The 22551-nt window shown below is 40.2% G+C and overlaps 1 protein-coding gene across 11 annotated transcripts in view; it reads left to right on the top strand.

Annotated features, from left to right (window-relative positions):
* LOC126874906 (neurexin-1) overlaps nucleotides 1-22551 on the top strand; it is a 598322-nt gene that overhangs the window by 470396 nt on the left and 105375 nt on the right. For all 11 annotated transcript variants that reach the window (XM_050637402.1, XM_050637400.1, XM_050637401.1 and 8 more), the window contains one exon: nucleotides 6836-6944. In XM_050637402.1, coding sequence (XP_050493359.1) covers nucleotides 6836-6944 — 109 coding nt within the window. The remainder of the gene's footprint in view (nucleotides 1-6835; nucleotides 6945-22551) is intronic.

A 22551-nucleotide genomic window follows, 5' to 3' on the forward strand; every position in this document is an offset into this window, starting at 1 on the left:
TAATTCGCGTACGCGTTGACTACAGAAGATTCCAGGCGAGTAAATCCATCTTTTTCTTCTTGATTCTTCGTAAATCAAAAGCTTCTCGAGTTAAGAAGCTTGTTAATTCAATTATTTTCGTAAAAGTAGCAAATTTACATAATACATAAGGAATTGTAAGGGAAATTTCTTCATTTTTTATTCACAGAAACTACTTACGTAATATTTATTCGGAACATTGGTTGCAGAAATTCTACGACACCAAGCAGCTGTAGGATGTAAAGATATAAAAAGATATAAAAATGCGATAATCACATAAAGTGACGAGATAGAAAGCCTACATGTGGAACTAAAGGAAACGTAATTCTTCGTTTCGTCGTTTCGAAAATATTTCATTCTTCGTTTATGAATAATGAGCTATGGAAACGTCGAATAAATTCTAATAAAATCTGACGTTATTAAAAATTCGATGTCACAGTTTTGATTGATCGATCGTTGTTCGATCCTAACTGCGATCGATGACCGTTGAATAATCGTATTAAGTTCACGTCTGCGATCTGTTTCATTGATTGATCGCAATTACAATCGGCAAAGGCCTGTTGCCGGTGCACAATGCGTTATAATTAAACACAAATCATCGTGTGAAACGCTATAAATCAAAAACCGCGTTCAGAGAAGTACTTTGGAGAAAAATGCAGCTTCGTACCTGTCGAATCGCACGGCACAAACGGAATCGCCAACTGATTTATTAAATTTATTCCGTGGCAAACAACATATATCCATATATATATCCTGCAATTAGCTTCAAAACTTGCATCAATTTCGCATTTCTCGTCTGTGATCTCGTAGAGTCGAAGAACTAAATTTGATTAAACGCCATGCTCTTTATTTTTCGTGAAACTAGCTTTTTCGCGATTATTTTCTTCCATCGAATATTCACGTTGCACAGACGTGGATTTGTTCTTTTTTCTTAGCTTGTCCCATATAAAGTGTCTCTCTTTCACAAACATCTCTTTTATAACAACCCGATTTTTACAACAACCCGATTTTCCAAACGCTGTGTAGTCTTCGTCTTAATAGAACAGAAGGGAGCATTATTATTATTATTATTATTAAATATACGATAAAAGGAAAGAACTTTTACGAGAACTTGGCGATCAACGATAATCGGATCTTCATTGGCAACGCGAATTTCCCATTATTCCACTACGCGTGTCTGTTTAACAGGCGTCAAAACTATAATGAGTGAACGAGAGTCAGCGGAAAAAGGTACGAAGCTCGCGATACGAACCTATTTTTAAAGAAACCTGTCCCTTGCCTAACCCTGACCCAGCGAAATTGTTTATGGAGCAAGAACTGCGTCGAATTTTCAACGATATTTTTAATAATCCGCCGATCCTACCAGCCAATCAGCACCACCAGCCTTGCGATAAAACAACAGGTAAAAAGACGCAGGCCGTCTGACGATCGATAAACCCTATCGCGTGGCGTGGCATGATTGAACGCTTTATGCAGCTGCGATTTCCTGCGCCGAGCCAAGCGGAGCCGATGAATTCGATAAAGCTGGATCGAGCTCGAGCACCGCGACAAAACGTCCCTTAATTGCCGGATTGATTCGTAGGTAGCGGCAGAGACGCGCGATTATCGGAGCGTGAGTCGGCGATAAAGTTGCCCCGGGGAGGACCGTAATATCCGTCTACTGATAGACTTTCTATGTAATTTCACTTGGCTCTCGCTGGTAAGAGTGCTTTTTCACGTCGCCTCCGTGAACCTTCTCAGCCAGTTTGGCTGACGACGTCAGATTTCAAAGCTTTTGTTATTCCAATCGTCGCTGCCGCCGCCAAGTTGCGCCTTCTTCTTCCCCCAGCCAAGTGAAGATTCCGATCTTGCGAGGACAAATTGCAGCAATTCGCGGAATTTCTTCCTAGCGAGATAATTAGATATTTGCAATAAGGAACAGTCGGTAGATTTTTATGAGCTCGGAGTATGTTATCAAGGTCAGGGTACTGCACGATTTCTGTCGGTCTTAGTTTCAGACTTTCCCTAAGTTGTCACTTCGACTTGGAAGCGTTCGAGTCAAGTTAGGATTCCGATCTCGTGTAGACAAACTGCTGGACAATTTGTAGAGTGTTTTAATAGCAACTTTGATGAGAGTAGAACGAGGAGGAGCTGGTGGATTTTTATGAGCTCGGAGTATGTCATCAAGGTCAGGGTACTGCACGATTTCTGTCTGTCTTATTCTCCACTTTGTTGTCACTTCGCCTCCGAAGTGTTCAAGCCAAGTCAGGATTGCAGCAACTTTGTTTGTTGTTAATAGCAACTTTGATGAGAGCAGAACAATTAGGTGTTTAGAACGAGGAAGAGCTGGTGGATTTTTATGAGCTCGGAGTATGTTATCAAGGTCAGGGTACTGCACGATTTCTGTCAGTCTTAGCTTCAGACTTTCCCTAAGTTGTCACTTCGACTTAGAAACGTTCGAGTCAAGTTAGGATTCCGATCTCGTGTAGACAAACTGCTGGACAATTTGTAGAGTGTTTTAATAGCAATTTTGATGAGAGTAGAACGAGGAGGAGCTGGTGGATTTCTATGAGCTCGGAGTATGTTATCAAGGTCAGGGTACTGCACGATTTCTGTCAGTCTTAGCTTCAGACTTTCCCTAAGTTGTCACTTCGACTTAGAAACGTTCGAGTCAAGTTAGGATTCCGATCTCGTGTAGACAAACTGCTGGACAATTTGTAGAGTGTTTTAATAGCAATTTTGATGAGAGTAGAACGAGGAGGAGCTGGTGGATTTCTATGAGCTCGGAGTATGTTATCAAGGTCAGGGTACTGCACGATTTCTGTCAGTCTTAGCTTCAGACTTTCCCTAAGTTGTCACTTCGACTTAGAAACGTTCGAGTCAAGTTAGGATTCCGATCTCGTGTAGACAAACTGCTGGACAATTTGTAGAGTTTTTTAATAGCAACTTTGGCGAGAGTAGAACAATTAGATAATTAGAACGAGGAGGAGCTCGGAATATGTTATCAAGGTCAGGGTACTGCGTAATTCGATCAACCTACATCATGAAATTCTAGCTCCGAAGAGCGTGGCTATGAAAGAGCATTCTAAACACTCGTTTGATATTTCATCGTGGTTGTTTCTTCCGTTTAGACCTGGCGATTTTATGAAATATAAAGAAATTGATGTAATTACGAAATTACGACGAACCATTCTTCTGTCCTTCGTGAGTTAACACTTCGTGCTCTTAAATTGCGACACGGCATGCTATTATAACGTGTTATACTTTTTAATATCTGTCATTAACCTACATCTGCTATCGCGTTCATCGTTAAAAGACCAGAATCCTCCTCGAGAAGGCTAAAACCTAACAGAACTGAGCTTAATAAAACAACCTAATAATTATGATAAATATACTGAGATATGTAGAATTTTATGTGCTAGACTAGGTTAGCTGCGTAGTAGTGATACTCGTATGTGAATATCAGTGCGTGGAAGTATGTGAAAATCAAATGAATATAAACTGTTCAATTAACAGTCATGCGTGCAGATGTGTACCGATGAATATCTTTGAAATCGCTTATCAAATAAATATATAACTATTCTAATATGAATTCTAAATGTAAATTTAGTGTTCCTATACCATTATTTATTAAGATGCAAAATTCTCAACAAGATATGTCCCTCCTTCTTTCATATGTAAATACATCACTTTTGATTCTGTTGGACTAAAATCGACAAACTATGTATCTCAGAAGAGAATATACTAATCTCGTCTGGAGATGATAATGAATTTGATTGGGGACGAGCGTGACTGTCGTCGATCGGAAGCTCGCCAGCCGCAGCGATTGAAAATAACAGTGAAATTTCACAGAGGCGAGCACGAGCGATAGCTGGCGGTGCAAAGGTGACGTCAGATGACAAACGTGTGTCAGATGCCACGTGATAGATGAATATCGCGGCTGGCAGCGTAGACCAAACCAGTTAGCAGATAGTGACGAGTTGGCCGGATTTATGGTGGTTTAACCAAACGAGGAGGCTCCGTGTTGTTAGTTTATCGATGCTACTCCCCGCTATGGTTAACTGTACGCGTATCGAGGATCGTCGAGCGAGCTCTGAACAACGGGACCGTGCATACATTTCACCTATCCTCTGGCGTAACGAAAATACACACGCAGCCAAAGCTGTGGATTTGCCGTAATCGCCACGCCGCTCTCCCTTTACAATCCTCCTGTCCGTTTCTTCTAGAAAATTCCATTTTTGTCGCGTTACGTTCTCGTCGAATCGTAAGATTTTGTTTACGGTGCGCGCTAAACGAATGGCCGTCTTCCCAGTTCCTTGCGAATGAGACATTCTCGCAGCACGTTATTTAAGAGCGATAATCCCTGGGAATAAAAGAAGTTACCATTTACCCGGAAAACCATGAAATGGGACGAGTGCAAAGATGAAAAAGCGGTCGAAATTGTCGTGTTTTCGGCATTTGATAAAACAAAACGATAATACTGATAATAATATAACAATCTGGTCTAAAGCACGGCCCCCATAAGTCGTGAGAATGGAAATTTTTCTACCGAATATAAAATGAATAATTACAATTTCTTATTTATTAATTGTCATTTCCTGTTTATTAATTGATGAGCGCGTGAAGGTAAAAGGTAGGACGATTTGCGTGCTTTGTAGGTGTCGCGGGCTACCACACGGCCGATAGAAAAATGCCACCTATGACACAAGTGGAATTCGAAATTCCGTCATAGAGTGCGACCGACCGAGACGAACACACGTCCCACTGATCACGTTGCTTTCCGCTGCCATAAATCGCAGACGGACTCGTTCGTCGTTGGGCGAAAATTATTTCAAACTGCCTCATACGTCGGTCGTGCGTGCAAACTCCCAAACGATACTCCACGTTTCGGCCAATCGACTCAGCGATATTTCCACGCGCTGTCGTTCCATCGACGAGTACTTCCCTTCTTTCCGTATCTCAAAGTAACACGACGTTTGCCACGTGCTTCGCTTATAATTCCTTTGTCGTGCAAAATTGTGAGAATACACAGAGCTCCGGCTGAGTCTTCGAAAATTTCTCCTACGAATCGTCCACGATACGATCGATTTATATGTCACAGGATCTTTTATAATGCGATAATTCCGCAATAGAATAATTTTTATTGCAATTAGAACACGTTCATTCGCTGCAGTATACTCGAGAATTGTAATTGTAATGGGAAAGCTGATCGCGAACTCCGTTCGACAGAGTAGAATTTCAGGTTTTCCGTTTGCAGGCCTCAGGGCTCTCGATTCCTTGGAAAGTAGAGCAAAAATTGAGCTCGCCTCGTCAGATGACCGATGACCATTTTCCTACGCAGTGTTCGTGCCACTCTGCCAAACCAGTGCAAACCGTAACAACCGGATATGGCAGAAAACGCGCCTACCAATTCAAAAACTACCCTGTCGCTACATAAATCGATGCCTTTTACTGACAAAGATATAAAGATATTATTTGTAACGAGATTGTTGGGTCTGTTTGACACCGTCTCACTCGCTTCTCGTCGTTCCTCAACGTATCTGAAAAGCCACGTGGTCGTTTCCGCGGCTTTCTACTAGGTCGCCCGGAAAGTTTCTTTCGTTTTATAAAGAAACAACGGATGCACATCTTTCGTTTTATATTATTTTATCAAATTAGGAATTAGGGTTACAACGTTGGACAGATTAGATCTCATGTTTGTGCAAAGACGCGTTGTTGTAAAAGACGTGTCTGCGAAGGAAACGCACTTTTCGGACAACCTAGTATCTTTCCCTTCGACGAAATAAATAAATTCTGTTCCTCAATTTATTACTTCGCAATCGATGAAATTATCTGAAATCGATCGGTTTAGTACAGTTCCTTGCTAATTAGCTGTAATTAGAAATCAACTGTTACGTAACGAACATATCGCGACGCCGCGTGGAAAACTAGAAAACGAGAAGCTTGAAGTTCAAGGAGAAGCATTAAGCTCAGGAAAGAGTTAAGGGCTTAATGAACAACCCTTGAAAAATAGCCTCGTTATATTTTCTTAATGGCCCGGCGATCGCACCGTGCTAATTGCTCACGCTCAAGTGTCCATTATTGCATCCGCACGGTGTAATTCAATCGGCACGTTCCCGCCCGAGATATTTTCATCGCGCGAATTTCCTCGGCGTTCCAGCTGTTTCATCCTGCAACACGCAATCAATTTCGTTTGAAGGCGACCCGTAAGCCGAAGAATGGAACGCAGGTTGCAAGCTTGCGGCCAGCTTATAATTCTGAATACGATGAGAGCGAGATTTTGATTGTAGAACGTGGTTTCTGGCCGAAACGGTTCATAGGAATCCTAATTTAATTAAACCCGCTTGATCGAAGTTCGAGACAAATTCAGCTTTGGAATTATCCTTCCGTGCTGATTCACCGCGAACGATAATATCGCCACTTTTTATCCGATCTCGAGTAATTATAAAATTAGTCAAATTAGTCGAGTAACTGTAGAACCGTAACGTTGACTTGTATTATAATAATACAAATTTAATATTAAGTTATCCGATTCGTGTGGTGGGCTTCTATAGATGCGAACAGCATTAAAAAATATAAGTAGGAGAAATTACTTTAAATATGAGAAATACTTTGACGAATGTAATGCGAGAATGAAAAATTTGAAAAATGTTTTAATTACGTAACGAGTTATAAGGTTCAACAAGCGCTCGCACACAGCAATTTTAATTAAAAGCTCCAGCCTGGCTTCTGGCTTTGTTAAAAAATAATAACAGATCTCTGTCGTAAGCAGCAAGAAAAACCTGTTAAACGTGTATTTCCCTTTTCACTAATGCCATATATTTCCCTTTATTTTCAGACACTGGTCGCCGGACAAGGTCTGAACGACGATATGTGGCACACGCTCAGGTTCTCCAGGAGGGCAGCTTCCTTGAAATTCCAGATCGACGACGAGCCAGCTGTTAGGGGTAAGTCGATGAACAACTCTTCTCGCGAAATACTATTTTTCCATTCAACACCGTTTTTCCATTTCGTACGAACCATCGTTCGACATCGTCTTACGTTGACCCCTTAACCTACAACCACGGGCATAGCCCGTAGTACGATGATCGGACCAAACGTAAATCGGCCCAAAATTCTCGAACGTAAATCGTGGGTTAAATCAATTCAGTCGCTAGGGGTTCACTCAAAACTGATTGCTCTACTTCGTACAAATTGGCACTTTTTAATGTCAAAGTACGAGATTATTAACTGCCAAGGAATTAATTGATCTTAGTATGCAAGGAATTCATCAAGTTGCTAGTAGAATCGGTCGAGACACGACTTAATTACCGGTGGCTCTGGACAGGCAAGAATTTCATGTATTCAAGTGATAGAAAGTGCGATAAGTCAGACGAAGCGTGATACTTTGCAAGATCCCTCTCTATCAGCCGAAAATTCATGCGGAAAACTCGTCTAAATTGGGCCAATTTACGCGTCTTCCGTTGTAGAAATAAAAAAGTATAATTAGGAAAGTAAATTAAATAATAGTCAATTCTATCAGCCGAAAATTCATTCGGAAAACTCGTCTAAATTGGACCAATTTACGCGTCTTCCGTTGTAGAAATAAAAAAGTATAGTTAGGTAAATAATTAATTAGAAAAATAGATTAAATAATAGTCAATTTTATCAGCCGAAAATTCATTCGGAAAACTCGTCTAAATTGGACAAATTTACGCGTCTTCCGTTGTAGAAATAAAAAAGTATAGTTAGGTAAATAATTAATTAGAAAAATATATTAAATAATAGTCAATTCTATCAGCCGAAAATTCATTCGGAAAACTCGTCAAAATTGGACCAATTTACGCGTCTTCCGTTGTAGAAATAAAAAAGTATAATTAGGAAAATAAATTAAATAATAGTCAATTCTATCAGCCGAAAATTCATTCGGAAAACTCGTCTAAATTGGACAAATTTACGCGTCTTCCGTTGTAGAAATAAAAAAGCATAGTTAGGTAAATAATTAATTAGAAAAATAGATTAAATAATAGTCAATTTTATCAGCCGAAAATTCATTCGGAAAACTCGTCTAAATTGGGCCAATTTACGCGTCTTCCGTTGTAGAAATAAAAAAGTATAGTTAGATAACGATAGTAATTGTCGATTCGTCAATGCAATTACGCTTTCGTATATCGCCTACGTTTCTTATAAATATTATAGTTCGAAGTCTTCCGGAATTTCTATGAGAATGATTTTTTAAGATGCAGCCAATATATTGAGTTGGCAACTAAGTGACTGCGGATTTTGCCATTACCAATTAATGACACGGTCCGCAACCACTTAGTTGCCAACCCAATATTTTACTTTTGATATGAAAGAAGCCATTCTATTTGAAAGAAACTTTTGATCGATCAAGTGCTTCGATTATTGAGCTTTCTGACGCTTGTGCGTTAACAGGCTCGCGCCACTGCGATTCTAAAATTGTTGTTAACGGAAACAGGTGGATAGAAAATACGCATTTTCATTTTGCTTGTCTCAAAATTGTTCTTAACTCAATTAATCTTCCTACTTGCCAGTGTAGCCTTTCAATCTGCAAAATTGTTAAAAATTTAGAAACAAACTTTCAGGAAGACACTGAATGAACAAGAGTCTGAAAAGCGCGATACTTTGCAAGAAGATCCCTCTCTTCGCCTCAGTTACGCAAACTTTTCTACCTTATCATCTTCTGCGCGATATTTCCGTACGATTGACAACGACACTGCATTAACGTTCGATACATCGATTCGTCAACGCGATTTCAAGCAAACGCGCGTATCGCACAGTTGCAATATTATCGCAATTCACTGTAGATAGAAATCTGGACCGCGTTCAGTTCAATACAGCGTTCAAACCATCTCACGCACGAACGAAGTGAGATATCTGAATTCAAAAAGGCTCTTATCAAAAAAAAAAAAAAAAAAAAAAAAATACAGACAGGTAGAAAATTGAAAGCCTATGCGCCAGACCGAATCATCTTGGAAACTCGACGAATTTCCGACTAAGCCACCTGCATAGACCACAACGAGAGTAACGAGAACGCTGTGAATTCAGATCATCCTTGTTCATCGCGCTATTATACCAATCCCTTTTTGGATTTTCGTGCGAGGTATTTAGTCACACATCGGTGATCTCGTTGGCGCTTTTCAAGGAACAAATACAAAAAGGGGTTGCCGTGTTCAAATTCGAACTCGGTCGTCTGCAACGAGCCAGCTCGAATAGAGAAAATATTTCTATCCGGATCGGTTTTATCGCTTTTTCCTACGCGCACGTCTATCAGTCGGTACGTTGTAAATCGATATTTTTTGGAAAGCCAACTGCAGAGGCGATTTTCCAGCGGCCAGAAGAGAGCCACTGGTCGCAACTAGAGCAACGATTTTTGTATAATGTCAAAGACGAGATGTCTTTGCTCAGTCGATGACGTTTTAACTGCATTCGCGTCGATCTCGTGGACAACGCTAATTTCATTAGTCGAATTCCCTTAGCGTTGAAACGCTGAAAATAAACTGTACAATAGCTACGTTCGCGAAGATCGATTGGAATGTCGTAACTCAATTCGTGAATTTTCAAATTACTTTTGAAATCGAATTGGTTTTGTCAATTTTCGTTTCTAAAGTACAGACGTTTTTCCAATCGGTAGAGAGGCGATGCTGTGTAGCAGTTTGAGGTTTGCATAACGCGTTATCGTACAGACGCAACAATATGTGAAAAATATATCGCGCGCGTGAGAAATACCGTAAATAATATTTTTTCAAGGTGTGTCAAAAATTAAGGAAAAAAAATCGTAGTGGGAAATGGAAGGGAGAATCGTACAAACAACGTGACACGTTCTACCACGTAGTTTGTCAGTGCTGACAATTACGTTTGAACTGCGATCAAGCTTTTCGTCACTATGCGCCGTGTGAGACGCGTAATTTGGCCGGCGAGCGAGATATTTTGGAAAGTTGTTGGAAGCGAGACGCCTTCGGCGTACCTGCGAGCTGTAATCGCGTTAAAAAGTCACGATGATATTTTTGCTTTTGTTGGAACGTCAATGGCGAGTTACACGCAGATAGCTTTTGGCCAGGTTTTTCGTTTTCAACCGAGCGTCGTTCATTTTTTATTGGATGCCTCGCGGTGACGTAAGCTTCCGTTGAGAGCAGAAAATTGGATCCCAGGTTTATGTAATATTCATTTCCAACATTTTGCCTCTTTTTTCGCCGGCCGCCAATGCTCTTTTTCTTTCTGCGTCGTTTTTAAACGAGTGGTCGCGTTTTCAGGGCAACATCGTATTTCCGGTCGTTTGGATTTCGCGAAAGCTTGAACCCTGAAGACAATCTCTTTCGAAAACGATAGATCTCATCGCCTACAACGAACTGTGATGTCAAAAGTATCTCAGTCACTATCGTTCGTCGTTCAAGCAATCCGCCAGCAATCGCTCAAACAATATTCTCAAATTTTCCTCTTTCGCTATGGCGTTCGGTTTCCAATAGAAACCTTGCAACGATAGAAAAGAAATTTATATACAGGGTGGTTGGGGTAACTGGCGGTACAAGCGGAAAGGGGGTGATTCTACGCGAAAAAAGAAGTCGAAAATATAGAATAACAATTTTTCGTTCGAGGCTTTGTTTTCGAGAAAATCCACTTTGAATTTTCGAAAAAAGAAAGATTAAAAAAAAAAATTTTATTTACACCCTGTATATAAACAGCAAATTATTTCTATGCAGTAATCTTTAAGCGATTAAAGGAAACACGATTATCTATCATCGTTAATGACTTTGATCTTCTAACACGTGTCATTAGTACATTGTTGTGTCTAGAACTATCATCACAGAATTGAACTATTTATAAACAATTATTGTATCGGTGCATAAATCTTTTCTCAAATGGCAAGCTGAAACCTAAATAGCTTAAAGACCCATACAATTTCTCTATATTTTTTCGATTCGACAGAGACGGTCGAAAATTTGTAAATAATTTAATTGTGATAATTTTGTAAATATTTCTCCTGTCTTGTGACAAGAATTTTCTTCCCTTAACGAGTCCTGTAATATTTAATTATCGTAACAATGTTAAATACAAAAATGTATAAATATTCGAGTTGCGAAAAACTAGTCGAAAAACGATGGGAAAAATCGTTTCGTTTTATGTACAGCCTGTACATCGGTAACTTGGAATAGCCGGAATGAAACAACTGTAGGAACAACTTGAAACACGTCGCGATAAAAGGATTAAAGGCAGCGTACGAAACAACGGTACAAACAACGAAAGTTGTCGCATCGATTAAGGAAGTAATTTCCCTTTTTACGAACAAACGACAAAGCGTATCGATACTTTTACGATCGTCAAACGCGTCCCAACACCGCGGACTAACTAGCTCGTAACAGTTAGCACTGCGTTCCAATCTATCGCGCGTTCTTTATCGCCCCGAACCTAAATCCGATTGTCTCTCATTGGCAGCGATAGGCACTCGGCTACAACTCTCCTACGCTGTTACCATTTACCTGCTCTGTGTAGAATCGTCGTCGGGAACGCAACGTTTGCAAGGCAATCAACCGTTTTACATCTGGCACAGGCACACAATTTACTCTGCCCTGCTACGCTCCTTACCCTACGCTCCGCGTTTCTAACGTCGTGTCGTTTCATTTGCATCGATACGCTTTGTAACGACAGTTGCGAAACTGCAGCCAACGCGCGCGTCCTCGTTCCGCTCGCTACTTGAAACGCAGGTTTTTCCGCTTTCCGACCATTCGAACGTTCGAGTTCGTTTCAACGTTTGCCCGTTTTGCCTCATATCGCCGGCAAACATTTTGCCAAAACGTCGAATCTCAATGAATTTTCGTCGAACAAGGTTTATACGTTCGGTCAATGTCGCGACTTTTTTCCGGATATGGCGCAACTTTGCGTCGCCAATTCCTTTGCATGAAAATCTATCGTACGCTGTTAAAACACTGCAGCAGGAAAGTTTTGTTACCAGGATACTGTCAGTTCGTAATTCACAGCGAATAGAACCGCCGCTCGGTGGGAAATCTTTGATAACAATAATTAGATCTTTGTATTTTTATTATAAATCATATCGATTTTTCAGGAAACTTTTCAAGTTTATTAAAATTCTAGAGTTTAATTGATAATTATCAATAATATCTGCTGCGATATCAGTTTAAGGTACCAGGTACACTCGGATTCTGTCAAACTACGATCCTCTTCGTAGACCTTCCGCGGAAAACTGTACAAGTCGAAATAAAACTTTAACTCGAATTATTTGCCACATTGTAACTGGAATTTCTAACAGCCAGCCCTCTACGAGACCAACTTTCATCAATCGTTGGATATTGCCTTCTTTCTTCCAATTATTACTGTAGGATCTTTACTACAATTTACGTTTACAATAAATGGATTAAACAAATGTTAGTTAAACAGGTAACTATGGTTATTTAACGCGAACTAATCACAATAACGTATTATAATTATTAAGACAACTAGCGTTTCGACCACTCGCGGAGGAAACACGTCAACGGGAGTCGTAAAATCCCCTTACGATTAGATAATCGACGCCGCGAAATGATCGGTCCCCTATTTCGATTAGGATAATAGAGGTAGTTCAATTAAATATGACGCTGATATAACAAGTTATAAATCACAGTTTATTCCAACAACTCTGTAAAGAAGATAGTTACGCTGGTGCGCGTGTGTAAGTTAAGTAAGTGACTGATCTAAGGGTGGAAACCCGGTCAAAGGATGTCGACTGTTTGAAAGATGGAAAATCAGCCAAGTTCGGTGACGATGCTGTGGCGGAGGAAAGCCGAGGATGGGTGTGTCCAGCGCACGGGACCATCGGATTTGTCGATGACAATTTTGGCTAGGAGAGCGAGGGAAATAGGCTTCGTTGTTAATTGCTTATTTGCTATGGTGGTGGGTGAGGAAGGATGCTAACCGCCCTCGAGATAAAGTTGCTAGTGGGAGGCCTCGTACGTGAGAAAAGGCAACTTTCCCGCGTCAACCCGCGGTGGACGATAAACTTTAGAAAACAATTCAGTGAAAGAATATTTGTTCGGTCTGAAGGACCTTTGACTAGAAAGTTCCTGAGATTTATGGAGGGTACTTGAGACTATCGAGGCTACGTAGTAAGGATCTGAAGACACCCGACTACCATCTTGCCCGCGGTGTGTGGCCTGGTTTAGGTAGAGAGTCGACCAACGTAACAATTAGATAGTTAATTTGCAATTCTCGTCACTTCGCACTCTCTGGCTTCTCAACTCTCACTGACTGCTTCGTCTGATTCGTTCTGATTCGTTTTTGTCCCGTAGCAAGCTCTTGTCTTTTCGCTTAGCCCCATCACGCACATGTTCCGCAACCGCATGTTTATAATTCGCCCGACACCCCCCAGGCCCCTCGTCCACGATGCTACATTACGTTTGTCTGGAAAATCATGAAAAGATGAAAATTATATTCCAGTTTCTTCGTCTCTCGACCACGTGCATATCCGTGCAAGCTAATTCTTCGTCGCTGAAACGCATAACTTTCGCATTGACGTACGTCGAGCGAAATAAGTTGCAAGAGGAAGCTTGAAATAGCAAGGTTTTGTGAAAAGGTAAAGGTAATTCGTACGAAGCTTCGTCGAATTTTCCTTCGTTAGACCTCATTTACTGGGAAATTTCGATAAGTGGGGAAGCTGTGTAGCTGAAAGATTTCGCCTGTTCGCTCGAGGCTGCAGTTACCGAGCTTCGTTTGCGGTAAAGTACTTTTACGTTTCACGTAACATTTGACGTGGATTTTAACGTGCGACGCGATCCAACGTACAAAATGTTGTCCGGCGAAAGAAATTTGCAACGGCCGGAATATTTCTGAAAGATATTCGCGGGTTTCTTCGTGATAGAATTACCCGCGATATTACTCTGTTTCGCGGAAGTAGGAAGTACGTTTTCTCCGGTGACACGGTGAAATTTGTAAAACTGTTATTGCTCTGTCAGAAACAGAATTTGTTGAAACGAGTCGCGTTTGTCGCCAAAAATTTCTCCAAATATTCTTCCAGCTGTCACGAGCAAAATTTCCAAAAAAAAAAAGAAAAAGAAAAAGAAAAAGAAAAATAAAAACAAAAACACTGTGCAATTTGTCAAAGTATTTTCTACGAACGACGATACAGAAACTTATCCACTTTCAAATTCTGTCTTAACGAAAATTATGCTACACACGGTAGAAGATGATAATATTCACCGAGTCAGATCAGAAGAAAAGACGCGTTCGTACTAACTCACTTTGACGTTCAAACGAACACGTTCAAGGTACTTGGATTAATTTTTCTGAAACGAACAAACGCGGTGCTTCGGCGTAATCTTCAGAATGAAAATGCAAACGCAACTCCCTTGATAATTGTTACTTGGAAAGAAAAACGTAATTAAACATGTCAATAGTATTTTTTAATAAACTTAAAGGCCAATTGGAAATATTCTGTGAGCATATTATTGCCATGAAAACTCGATTTATTAGCCGAGATCGGAACTATTTTTCAAGTACACGCACGAAAAATTGGAAAGTTCCAGCGTTTAGAATGAACTTGATTTTTGCAAGTCCATTGAGTTGACTGTATATCAACCCTTTGAGCGCTGCTCACTTTTTACGAAGAAGCACACCGTGGGCTATGTATTCTTTACGAAAAGCATTGTAGTCCGCTACACACTTTGGTTTGTCAGTTTGATAATTAGATTTTTGTTTCAACGAAATCATCAGAATGTCAGGTGGATAACATCGGTAAAAATCGGGAAACCATACGAGACGACTAATAAAATTGGATAAGAAGTAGTGGCAGTGATCTAGTTGTGCTTTTAATGCGAAAATGCAGCAGCCGAAGAACATGGCGATTGCACGGCGCGTTGTTTCCTCTGCGACACTGGCCCGTGCTACAATATCGTATTTAGATAGGAAATCCCTATTTAGCATAAATATCGAAGCAACAGCCGAGGCGAGCGCAAGCAATTCCAGCAGGAATTCCACGTTGAAGCCCGAGGTGATGGAAGGACAATGCGTTGGCTGCGCAGGAAATACGACGAGGGCGGCGTGCTAAAGGAAACCGGGCAGAGAATAAAAAGTGGAAAGTAAATCTCGCCGGGTGGAATAAGAAAATGAAAGAAAGCAGAGCGGAAGGAATTTTATTAAGACCGAGAAAAATGAGACGCGTATATCCTGGCTTGCACTGTCCTTATCTTATTTCATTTTCTATTAATTATTCGTTACTCGAATATACTTCAATGTACGAGCCAGTTCCTCCTGCAGCGTCTTCCGTTTTATCTTACTTTGTTTATTACGTTAAATTCCTGAAGACGGCTGAACAAACATCGACAGGTTGATTTTCGAGAATATTTTTAGACTGGAAAGCTTCTGTTTAGAAAGGAACTCGCCACGCTTACGTTTTATCTCGATAGCTGTGGAATCGAGCGCTCGAGAAGTTACGCGGAAGAAATTTTTAATTTGCAGTTTCCTCGGCGTGCACAGACGCGTCGATTCCTCTCGCGAAACTTGCTACCGACGATTTTCGTTAATTATTCAAAGGCCCGGGAAACAGCCAACTGCCGTGGAAAATTTCTCGAAGAAAGTAGAAGGAAAACGCCTGCGGCTGGCCGATATTTTCGATAATAATTTACGGTTTGACAGCTTCGGCTGGTATTAAGCTCGATGCTTGTAAATTATCGACAGGCCAGCGAGAAGGTAACTGAACCAGCACTTTTCGTTATCTTAGTATTCTCCGTGCGTTAGACAATCGCAATCGAATTAATTCTCAATGAAATATCTCTGCGCATAATTCTCCAGCTTGTAGATTGCAATCGATCCAGATAGGAACCTGCTTTTCTTTTCAAAAAATTAATTAATTGCCGTAAATCGAATCGACGTTTTAAAATATTCCAATTCGCGTTGCAAAACCAAAGATAGAAAAGTCAACCATTTAACTGTAGGAGAAACTCTCAGCGTTTGCGTTCTGATGACTATACTGTGACTATACTGTGACTATAACTGTCTGCCAACGACAGTTACATTGTCAAAGATGACCATTACGTTGTGGAAATCAAACGATAAGAAGAACTGAGGATTAGAAGAATTACGTTCCCATTTCAAGACTGTTCACTGACATTCCTTGAACATCCCATACAACAAAAGTTCATAAAAGTCTGCTGCTTGTTTTCCCGCTATGTTGGAAATTCCCTCAGATGTGTTTTTCAACATTGTCAAAGATGATCATAGCGTTGTCGAGATCAAACGATAAGAAGAACTGAGGATTAGAAGAATTACGTTCCCATTTCAAGACTGTTCACTGACATTCCTTGAACATCCCATACAACAAAGATTCACAAAAGGTAGCTACTTGTTTTCTCGCTACACTTGAAACTCCCTCAGCTGTATTTTTCAACATTGTCAAAGATGACAATCACGTTGTGGAGACCAAACGATAAGAAGAACTGAGGATTAGAAGAATTACGTTCCCATTTCAAGACTGTTCACTGACATTCCTTGATCATCCCATACAACAAAGATTCACAAAAGCTACTTGTTTTCTCGCTACACTTGAAACTCCCTCAGATGTATTTTTCAAATTTCTGAAAAGACAGCATAGCGAGATTGCTAACCCAGACATTAGTTGATCATTAGCATAATCTTCTGTATAAACTTGCAAAAAGCAAAGAAACCTTGCTGAACCTGCCAACTCGTATCTTTTTCGCTGTCGCTTTCAATAAAACTGGCTACCGTGTGCTGCTCACCTGGCAGCACAACGAGCGTGTAAATCAGCTACGAGGAACGAAGAGACAAAATCGGATCTCCCGTAGGGGTTGTAAGAACGGCTGCTGATGCGTCTTTCTCGCCAACTCCAGCTGCAACTGGAACTGGAAACTTTGGAAAAAGCATGGCGTTCAGGTCGTAGCTCAGCCGGCGGAATTTGCCCGCTCGGACCAGTGGTAGGTGCACGACGATGGAACACACGGCCAGCTAAATTACAAATTTCCCAAAGCGGTGGCTCCGGATGAAATCGCAAATTCCAAATGCAAGGCCGTTTGCATTCAGCCGGCGATCCTTGGAATCGGGTCGCTCTTATGAATGCTAATTGAAGATTTTCCAGGGCATCTCGCCACGGGGTTTCAGCTGCTTGTCGATGCACCGACGCGACGACTCCCATCAGAAATGTGGCTGCGAGTTTCATGGAAATGTAATCGAACGGAAGAGGAAAGTTTTTATTACGACTTGCCTTACCAACAAATTATTTATCGATCCTTTTTTAACCTAACTAGCCGCTACGACCTGTTTCACAACTTGGAAAAACGTGCACCTGGAAAGTGTGCGGAAAAGCGAGCTTCGACGAGTACACGCGGAGTACGCGTGGCTGTTACAAGAATTAAATTCCAACGAAACGACTGTTTTATCTTTTAATTTTGTTACTGCAGTTTATCGTCATTACAAATTAGATTAAATTACGATAAATAATTCTATAGAGATCATTAAGCTGTCGTTTCTACGGTATTACATCGCATTTATTTATTAAACCTGTACATCTTCGTCTTAGCGAACCGGTTTCGTCTCGGTTAGCTGATTTCTTGAAAAATCTTTATTTACAGTTTCGATATGAACACCGATAAAGTTGACAAATTACAAAGATACGTACTTTTTCTAATTTTTATCTACGATCGGATTCCTACGCCCCTGTATCCACTGTGTCATCGTTTCCCCTTTCGATACGAGCATTGCGATTCTGACGTCATTGGAACGATCGAAATTCGCCTTTGATATCTTGAAAACGAGGTTGCCGATAACATACCTGTCAACGTTTGTCGTAATTCTCTTGATAAGATTAATATATACGAGCAATCCCGCATGACACGCGCTATATTCAGATAACCGAAGCACGAGGAAGTCGTAGCGCGAGTTTAAAGTAAGAAAAGATAAGGTTTTATGAATGGAATTAAGAAACTCTTAGCTGGCAATAGTTTCGTCGCTATTTTTTTTTTTTTTTTTTTTTTTTTATTTAATTCTTTACATTCACAATTTCTCCAGTTTGGACATTTGGTAGAATTTTTTAGCTGTCTACCAAGCGGGATACCATCTTCGTGTTTGTTAGGTTGTGTTCTTTGTGAATTAAGAAACTCTTAACTGGCAATAATTTCGTCGCTATTTTTTTTTTTTTTTTATTTAATTCTTTACATTCACAATTTGTCCAGTTTGGACATTTGGTAGAATTTTTTAGCTGTCTACCAAGCGGGATACCATCCTCGTGTTTGTTAGGTTGTGTTCTTTGTGAATTAAGAAACTCTTAGCTGGCAATAATTTTGTTGCTATTTTTTTTTTTTAATTTAATTCTTTACATTCACAATTTGTCCAGTTTGGACATTTGGTAGAATTTTTTAGCTGTCTACCAAGCGGGATACCATCCTCGTGTTTGTTAGGTTGTGTTCTTTGTGAATTAAGAAACTCTTAGCTGGCAATAATTTTGTTGCTATTTTTTTTTTTTTTTTAATTTAATTCTTTACATTCACAATTTGTCCAGTTTGGACATTTGGTAGAATTTTTTAGCTGTCTACCAAGCGGGATACCATCCTCGTGTTTGTTAGGTTGTGTTCTTTGTGAATTAAGAAACTCTTAGCTGGCAATAATTTTGTTGCTATTTTTTCTTTTTAATTTAATTCTTTACATTCACAATTTGTCCAGTTTGGACATTTGGTAGAATTTTTTAGCTGTTTGATTATCGTGTGGGTGGCTACCCCTAGCGGGATACCATCTTCGTGTTTGTTAGGTTGTGTTCTTTGTGAATTAAGAAACTCTTAGCTGGCAGTAATTTCGTCGCTATTTTTTTTTTATTTAATTCTTTACATTCACAATTTGTCCAGTTTGGACATTTGGCAGAATTTTTTAGCTGTCTACCAAGCGGGATACCATCCTCGTGTTTGTTAGATTGTGTTCTTTGTGAGGTCTGAGGTTTGTGTTTCCTTTTCAGTCTTCTATCCATGTTTGAGGTGTTGATCGTTTAAACAGTTAGCCGGTTTGGGTGTGTTCCTATTCTTTATTTGTATTTTCCTGCGTGTCTGTCGTTGCTATTGGCTGTTATTGTCGGTGATAAAAATATGACTTTCACTTGCTTGATCCGATTAAAATAATTTTTAGATCGCTTCGAGTGCCACGCGAATAATTCTGAGAAATCGGTGCAAAGGAGAAACCGAAGGATATGGAAGGACACTTGCAAGTTGAGAAAGAGAAAAGAAAAATAGAGGTAGAAGGTAGGAAGAGGTAGAGCAACGATTGATTTTTGTTCTCCTGAAGAAATTTTATCCTTTGATCGCCGCAGTGTACACCGTCTGATCGAAAGATTGGTAAATTTTCTTCTATAATGCGATGTTCCATGAATTTCTTGTTAAAAAAAGAAGAAGGTTGTTTTCGATTGTTCTCTTATGTTTGACGTTTTATTTCTTTCCAAATGCAGCCGCTTATTTTGTTAAATTGCGATTAAAACGCACGCATAACGTGCAGGAGCGTACGAAGTGTGTCACAATTGCAAAATTACTCGGACAATTTAGATCGAGTCGATACCATTTACAAAATTGTAGGTAGAAGTCTCAAGTTACCTGTATTACCAACAAATTTGCATACAATGAACGAAATTGAGAAATTTCGAACAAACTGCAGGTTATAATATTTAACAGAAAATTGTGAGATTATAAAAAGAAAAGAAGTCTATATATATTGTTTATTTATTTTATTTCCCATTAACTATACATCGTACATGGTTGTGAATGTATACGTACATAAGTCTTATTTCTAACTTATGAGATCATTACAACCGGTGCAATTAATATAAATTAGCGTAACACTATGTACAAGCTTTTCTTTTTCTCTACAACTCGTAGCTACATTTTACGAATTTATAGAAAATTTCCAAGTAGAAAATATACGAAATATCCAAAGTACAACGCTGCCAATAATAACAAATAATAAAATTCCAGGTAAAACAATCTTCTATCAAGCTCATTACGACTGGTGCAATTAATATAATTAACGTAACACTGTGTACAAGCTTTTCTTTTTCTCTACAACTCGTAGCTACATTTTACGAATTTATAGAAAATTTCCAAGTAGAAAATATACGAAATATCCAAAGTACAACGCTGCCAATAATAACAAATAATAAAATTCCAGGTAAAACAATCTTCTATCAAGCTCATTACGACTGGTGCAATTAATATAATTAACGTAACACTGTGTACGAGCTTCTCTTTTTCTCTACAACTCGTAGCTACATTTTACGAATTTATAGAAAATTCCCAAGTAGAAAATTACAGAGAATGAGCTTGATATGGGCAAATATACGAAATATCCAAAGTACAACGCTGCCAATAATAATAAAACAATTTTCTACCAAGCTTCACGTTTCCAATTACATCCTCGACAACGTAAATTTGCATAAAAATCGCGTCCATTTACCAATATTATCATTAGCCGATGAATTATCCTTCGAGAGTGCTTCGGACTGGATTCTCGAGTTTCGTGGAACACGAAATGATTAGAAATTTTTATAGCGCGCCGTTAGACGCCGCGCACACGAAACCATAGGAAAGAAGAAGTTTGACGTTCCAGCTGATCGATAAGCTGGAAACAATTGCGTCCTACATAGGCCAACGAAATTACACACAGACGTCGGCTGTAAAAACACTGGAAATATCCTGCGCAGCGATCGAATCGCCTGGTTAAAAACTTGGCCTGCCCGGCCAAGTCTGCCGCCCTTTTCCGCAACACCTCCAGCCGAATCGCAAATCGCCGCCATGCAAATGCTCTCTTTATGGCTCTATGGCTGTTCCTTGCGATCGACTGGAGAACGGCCAGCGGCTGGAAACGCGTCCGTGCGTTGCAAGAGACGCGGAGGATCGATCGACTCCGGAGAATTCCTGGCGTCGTCCTACGAAACTCACAGGCCATTTTTATTTCGCCCCTGCCATTTGTCGTTCTCTCGCGTCGCCTCGCCTTCTGCCTGCCAAGCGTCCTTTTTCATAAATAATCGTCAGCCGGAAGCGGACTCCGCGCCAGGAAACACGCCGTCCTTCCTCCTGCAGGAATTCCACGCCTGCGGAATTGCCATTCTCGCGCCTCGAGAACCATCCAGGTGTGTTCCGAATCCGATCGATGAAATTTATCAACTGCCTTCTCTCGTATTTTATACCGTCGTTGTCTTTCCTTGTCGTTTCCTTCGATTCTTATCGGCTGCCGCTTCAATTTACCTCGTCCTTTTCCTTTTTCCTCGCAGCGTGTGCCTGGTGAACTATCTGAGTATAGTTGACTAACTAGAACTCACGCGATATAAATTACATTCGAGGCTAAACGACAATTTACAGCATGTCACGAGCGATCATTTATGGTCGGGCAACCTGTTGGCTTGGCAACTAAGTGACTGCGGGTTTTGTCGTTCGGTGGTAATGACAAAATCCGCAGTCACTTAGTTGCCGAGCTACGCGGACTGAAAATTGCGCCACTGCGTAACGCGAGAAGTTGCCGGAAACTTCTCTTTGCGCTGTGTATCGTGCAACGCATATTATTTTGTCGTATCAACACGTTGACTGCGATTAACGCGTTATTCGGCTTCGGGTTGCTAAAGTGGATAAGCGTTGCCGTTGAGATTAACATGGTTGTCGTAGAAAATCGTTGGGCTCGCTCATTCTAACAGGATTCTATTTTTATTTCGTTCGTTTTACAGGCTTCTTGTCGCGTATTATTATATTTTTACGACCATCGTAAAAATAATCTGCCGACTCAGTTGGGAGAAGAGCGTGCGTAGGTACAAGGCAAGGCGGGTGAAACGTAATAAAACGACGACGAATTAAAGTCTAATGAAATTAAAAGTCTGCGTCGATTTGTCGCCTCTCCCAGTGACAAACGATAAGAAATAAATGCTCGGTCGTACACGGACCGTAACATCGTTGATTCGATGTGCGAAAGTGAGCCAAGAGCTATAAATATGAAACACGAATCGTCACGTTCTTCATAAATGATTCACCTGTACTTGACTGACGTAAGAATGGTAAATATTATATCACGTTTTATGAGGCTCGATAAGCAAGCAACACGAAGAGGAAGTTGCCCTGGAATTGCTCGATAGTGTCTCTCTTTTTTTTTTTTTTTTTTTTAATAAATGATATCTCTTTGGACACAGTTGTCACGCTCCAAGTTTGATAAATTCTTGTTCCGGAGTTTGCCATTTCAACTGCGATCGATAACGCGACTCAGATCGAATAAAACGATTCGTAATTCACTGGAGACACGTAAATAAGTGAAACGATTTTCGCGATTCGAAGGAAGCAGAGTGTTTCGATTATAGTCGTGCGATGAAATGTTATATCCGGACGTGCAAATAATCAAATCAAATAATGGAAACTGAAAAGAGAGAATCGTATTTAGTTTTGTTTTACTTTAGACCATTGGAAATGTGTCTTTTTTAACATTCGCCATGCTCCGAGCATTTACATTTTCATCGAGTCTCTCATTCGCCTGATTCCTCGGGCAGAGTCGTATACAAACGTTCAAAATTGTATCAACGAAGACTGGTTTCGAATATAAAATTAA

Source organism: Bombus huntii, chromosome 17 (genome assembly GCF_024542735.1).
Source record: "Bombus huntii isolate Logan2020A chromosome 17, iyBomHunt1.1, whole genome shotgun sequence".
Lineage (NCBI taxonomy): Eukaryota > Metazoa > Arthropoda > Insecta > Hymenoptera > Apidae > Bombus > Bombus huntii.